Here is a 5,275-nt window from a genome sequence, read left to right on the forward strand (position 1 = left end):
GGTCCAGTCAAGAGCAGATATGTTTGATAGATCCTGCTTTAAGGCAGCCTACTGTTCTTACAGCTCATTTCTAGTTTTGTCATAATTTGGTTATGTGTGTAATGACTGCTGTACTATTTTTTTTTCTCCATTAAGTTCCCACTGGGGTTCATAACATGAGAGAAAAATTCTTTGGGATACCAATACTATTTAAGGGTGTTCTTAATTTCTCCCTTTGTAAAGAGAAAGGACAAGACTGCGCATGTCAAACAGCTACGCATCCTTCATAAAGTAATTTCTACAGCAATTAAATCTGCTTTTCTACTGTCTTGTTTTCCAGGAGAACAATGCATTTCCTGGCCTGGTTCAATTTGCTGCTTCTCCTTCCTTGTTTCAGTACCACAAAAACCTGCTTCCCTGGCTGCCACTGTGAAGTGGAAACCTTTGGTCTCTTTGACAGCTTTAGCTTGACCAAGGTGGACTGCAGTGGAATAGGCTCACACATTGTTCCTGTCCCAATCCCTCTGGATACCTCCTACTTGGATCTATCATCAAACAAACTGGAAACAATAAATGAATCGATGCTTACTGGCCCTGGATACACCACCCTGGTGAGTCTTGACCTGAGCTACAACAAAATTGCCAAGATTTCCTCCACAACATTCTCCAGGCTTCGGTACCTGGAGTCCTTGGATCTGAGTCATAACTCTCTGGAAGTACTTCCGGAGGACTGTTTCTCCAGTTCTCCTCTAAGTGACATAGATTTGAGCAATAACAAACTTTTGGATATTGCTATGGATGTTTTTGCTTCAAAAGGTCAAGGCAAATCCCTGAATGTGGATCTATCCAATAACATGCTCAGCACAATTACAAGGCACCATGAAAAGAGCATTCCAAACATCCAGAACTTAAATCTTTCTGGAAACAGGCTGACATTTGTACCAAACCTTCAAGGCATTCCTCTCCGATATTTAAATCTTGATGGAAACCCTCTGGTTAAGGTTGAGAAAGGAGACTTCACGGGGCTGAAAGACTTGATTCATTTATCCCTCAGTGGCCTCCATGGCTTTAGAGAGTTATCTCCTCATAGCTTCAGGGAACTCCAAGCCCTCCAGGTTCTGGATTTATCCAACAATCCCAACTTGAAGTCACTGACTGCTGAAGTTATCCTTGGTCTGAACTCCCTACAAGAGCTCAACCTCTCTGGGACAGGCATATCATCCTTGCCAAAGACTTTGCTGAAATACTTGCCTTCCATCAAAAGCATCACCTTAGGGAAGGACATACAGTGTCTTAAGACCATCAAAGAAGGACAGTACCACCGACAAATTGGGCTGACCAAAAAAGAAATCCTCAGTTGCTACGACAGCAATGGATCCGTAGCAGCAGCACCTTATGTTTCATGATGAAAGCTGGGGAGAAGAAGGGGTGGGGCAGGGAGGGTGAGGGCCCATGGGACTTGTACAGGTGTCGGACTGAGATGGCTTGCAGCGTGCCTTTTGTAAAACTGTCAATAATTTATATATTTGTACTTGCCAATAGTTGACTGTTTGTGGATTTTATAAACTCTCGAAGCTCAGCCCGCGTTATCTGCTGGCTCCAGATTTTACCCAGTGCATTGAGGTCCTCACTCATCCCGTTGGCTCAAGAAAAGTGGTGCTGGATGATGTGGGAGAACAGTCAGTCTGGAGCAAACCCCTCATGCCTCAGACATGTTTATAGGAGCAAAGCTACATCTCTGCAGAGCACACAACAAAATGTACAGCTCTGTAGCTGCTTGCCTACAAACCCATGCATCATCCTTCTTTTAATTATTACTCCCCAAAATGTGCCTTCTGGATGTTGCCTTCATTAGCAGCACTCTGTTTTCTGTCATGCACTTTCAGTCTTGAAGAAACATTTCCAGACAAACCTGAATACAGGGTGCACCTAATGTGCTGGGTTTTACATGTTATTTGCATAGGTGTGCAGCGAACACTGAATAAGTTGAGACATTTTCCCACCAGTTTCTCCTTGTTTTCCCACCTTTTCATGTCTACTTAACTTAGATCCAGCTTTGGCAACATCCTGTCTTTTTAACCTCAGTGAGCCATTGGTCAGAGATGATGTACAGCACAGGAAGGGAAGCAGAGGGGTCTGCTAAGAGCCACATCTCACCCAGGAACTAGCCTACAATGAAGGAGGTTGCAAAGGGAAGAGATTCTGCAGCCTAGCTCAGAAAAAAAGAAATGGAAAAGAATCCCTCCTCCCTTCCTGGGGAAGCTTGGAAGGAAACTTTGACAGGGATTCTTTCTTTCTTGATGACCTTATCAAACCAAGACACAGCCCTAGAGGATATGAAAGTAAGTTGTTTCCAGGCTGGCATTCCTCATCTGAACACAACATCTGCAGCTCATCTGGGCATATGTGAGGCAATTTGCAGTGCCAAAACACTTCTGAGGACATGCCAGGGGAAGAATTAACACTGATGCCTGTGGCCCTGGAGCGCTTTGCTTATCAGAGAAAAGATCTTTGGGTTTTTTTCCAGAGTTGTGGCTTTTCTTTCTCTCACACAGTTCCTTGGTTGCCAAGTGAATCTGAAAAACTGAAATCTGACAAAAAGCCTGGTCCTCAAAGTTTTAGTCATTTTTTCCCTCTCCATTGCCAAAATGCTGGCAAAGGGGAGTCCCTCTGGACCCTCTTTTTCTCCAGTCTAGGAGGAAGTGGGAGAAGGCAGCACAACATGACTCAATGCCATGTGTGAAGCCTTCAGCTTGCTTATAGGAGCAATGGAGGGGACTGCTGAGGTCTGGCATGCTCTGCCCGGGGGGATGGGATGCTGTGGATAAGGGTCCTGCTCAAGTTGATCTGCAGTGTGGTCTCTAAACCCAGCCCTGCATAATGGCCACCCTCAATGCTTGGTTTAAGGGCATCCATGGAAAGGTGATACAGATATAAACTCATCTCACAACTTCCTTGGGAGTGTTGGAAGAACCTCAGGTTTTGTCCTCATATCCCCAGAAATCTTGGAAGGTAGAAACCCTGTTGCCCAAACCCACTGACTCCATAAAAGTCAGAGTCAACACCTAACTTTGGATACTGAAATACTCCCACATTTCCATCTACCTCCATTTCAATAATTTGTTTGGGCAGTTTAGGGTGGGATTTTTACCCCTTCCTTCAGTTTTGGGGATTTTTCCCCTCTACTGAGACTTTGCAACCTTTGACCAGCCTTCACAATCACAAGAAACATGTTGATTTTCTTAAAAAGGCAATGGGGCTGCCTATGGGCAGAGATCTGGAGGGGAACAGAAACAAACTGCTGTACAAGACAGGGGCAATTTGTGAGGAAAGATGTGGGGGTTTTACTGGATCTTGCCTTTTTAAGAGAATTATTTTCTGCTGGCAGAAAATATATATATTTTTTAAAGAAAGCTTTTTACTTTTTTAAGCCTGTACATAGATGAAACACTACAGTTATCACCTACTGTCAAAAATACTGTCTTTGCAGCACTGTGGTAAATTTAAAACCCAATGTGACAATCCAATTGAAGACTGCAAGATTTCCTCATATAATTTCACACTAGCTGCTAGCTAAACTAGTCTTAGCAAAAGCTGGCAAATACTGTCGCTGTGTTTGTTTTTTTAAAGAACCTCTGCAGCATTGTAAGGCTTTGTGATTACTCACAATATAATAAAGTGATTTGGAGGAGAATAAACCCAGATCCCCCAGATTTATTGCTTTAGTGCTGAGCGGGTGGAAGCTGTCGCTGGGTCTGAAGTGCAACACAACTTCTCTCCTTGCTCTGCTGATCCCCACCACCCTCATGGGTTTCACATCTCCAAACTGGGGGCAGGATTTGTCCCACGGTGCTTGGCTCACTCTGCCCTTCAGTGATGGAAAGGCTTGGGAGCTTCTCTGATTCACTTGAAGGAAATTAGGAACACAGGGCAGTGAAGAAGCAGAGAACACGTGGTGCAAATTCCGTGCTTCACAACATTCTCCAAAGCTTGGGGAGCAAGTGGAGATTTCTTCACGGATTTGATCAATCTGGGACATGGTCTGTTAGCGTTGCAAGACTGGATTTGCAGCAGGTGGGGTGATGTGGGGAGACACCACAAGACCAGGGAAGCGTTCAAGAACATGTAGATGTGGTGTTTGTGGAGACAGTTTAAAGGTGGACTTGGCAATGCTGGGCTAAGGGCTCAACTTGATGATCTTAGAGGTCTTTTCCATCCCTAAGGATTCCATGATTCTGTGGGGGTGGAAGGGAGCAAAGGGGTGCAGAAGTGGTGCCCCAGCACAGGAAGCTGAAAACTGCCAAACCACAGAGCTTCTGGCAGTAAGACACATGTAATCCAGTCTCAGCACCCTCCTCTGCAGAGCTGGGGCTGCTGCACAGTGGGCTAAGACCATGCAGAACCATTGCACCTAAAGAATAAGTAGAAACCTCTCCAGAGGGGGTCTTCCTGCTCTTACATAGTAAATTTAATTTTAAATGCTTCTTGGTGCTGCGTATAAAAGTGGTGCAATCAGAGACCCACTGAGGAAACTGCCTCAGGGAAGTTGCAATGTTCCTGTTCCTCCCAAGCCTGAAGGAACAACTGCATCTTCCACCCAGGCAGGCAGACTTGCAGACTGCCTGGAAGAGGCTGTTGGTTCTTTATCTTTTTCCCCAATGCCTCATCCTCCAGGACAGCGTACAAGGTAGTCAGACAATTACTTGGGGTGTGAGATCACTAGGGAAGGCCAAATCTTGCTCTAGAACTATAATGGACTGTAGGGGGAAAGCCACCACCACCAACCATTAGAGATGACTGCTCCACCACAAGGCTGTGACCATGAGGCTACACCCCCACACCCCTTCGGGGTGGAATCACTTCTGCCCTGGGGTGTGGGCTCAGTCAAAGTAGTGGAGAATGTCCTCCTCTCCTGGGGAAGGACAATATCCTGGGACCCATGGGTCTGAAGATGTACTTTCCCACCTCCTTGTGAATGGCCCACATATGTGATACTCCAGCACTGTGTTAAGTCTTGTCCCTCCCAGTACTCCTTTGCCCCTTGCCTTAACATCTTATTTGGCAACTGCTTTTTATTTGTAATTTAATTAATGACTTAATTTATTATTTCCATTACTGTTAATTAAATATTATTTTGATTAATATTTCTTATTTTCCTTTCCAAAGTCCTCTGAATGGGAAGAAAAAGGCAAGCCTCTACCAGCAACATGAGCCCCCACATTGCCCATGTATGTCCCCTCTGCATCAGCAGGGCACAAACACCTGAAACAGCACTGATGTCCCCACAGAGGAGGAA

At 45.1% G+C, this 5,275-nt stretch overlaps 1 protein-coding gene across 1 annotated transcript; it reads left to right on the forward strand.

Annotated features, from left to right (window-relative positions):
• Nucleotides 1-326: 326 nt before the first annotated feature.
• Nucleotides 327-1,385, forward strand: TSKU (tsukushi, small leucine rich proteoglycan). The gene has a single exon (XM_062513811.1). The coding sequence runs from the start codon at nucleotides 327-329 to the stop codon at nucleotides 1,383-1,385; it is 1,059 nt and encodes a 352-aa protein (XP_062369795.1).
• The last annotated feature ends 3,890 nt before the right edge of the window (nucleotides 1,386-5,275 follow it).

Source organism: Cinclus cinclus, chromosome 2 (genome assembly GCF_963662255.1).
Source record: "Cinclus cinclus chromosome 2, bCinCin1.1, whole genome shotgun sequence".
NCBI lineage: Eukaryota > Metazoa > Chordata > Aves > Passeriformes > Cinclidae > Cinclus > Cinclus cinclus.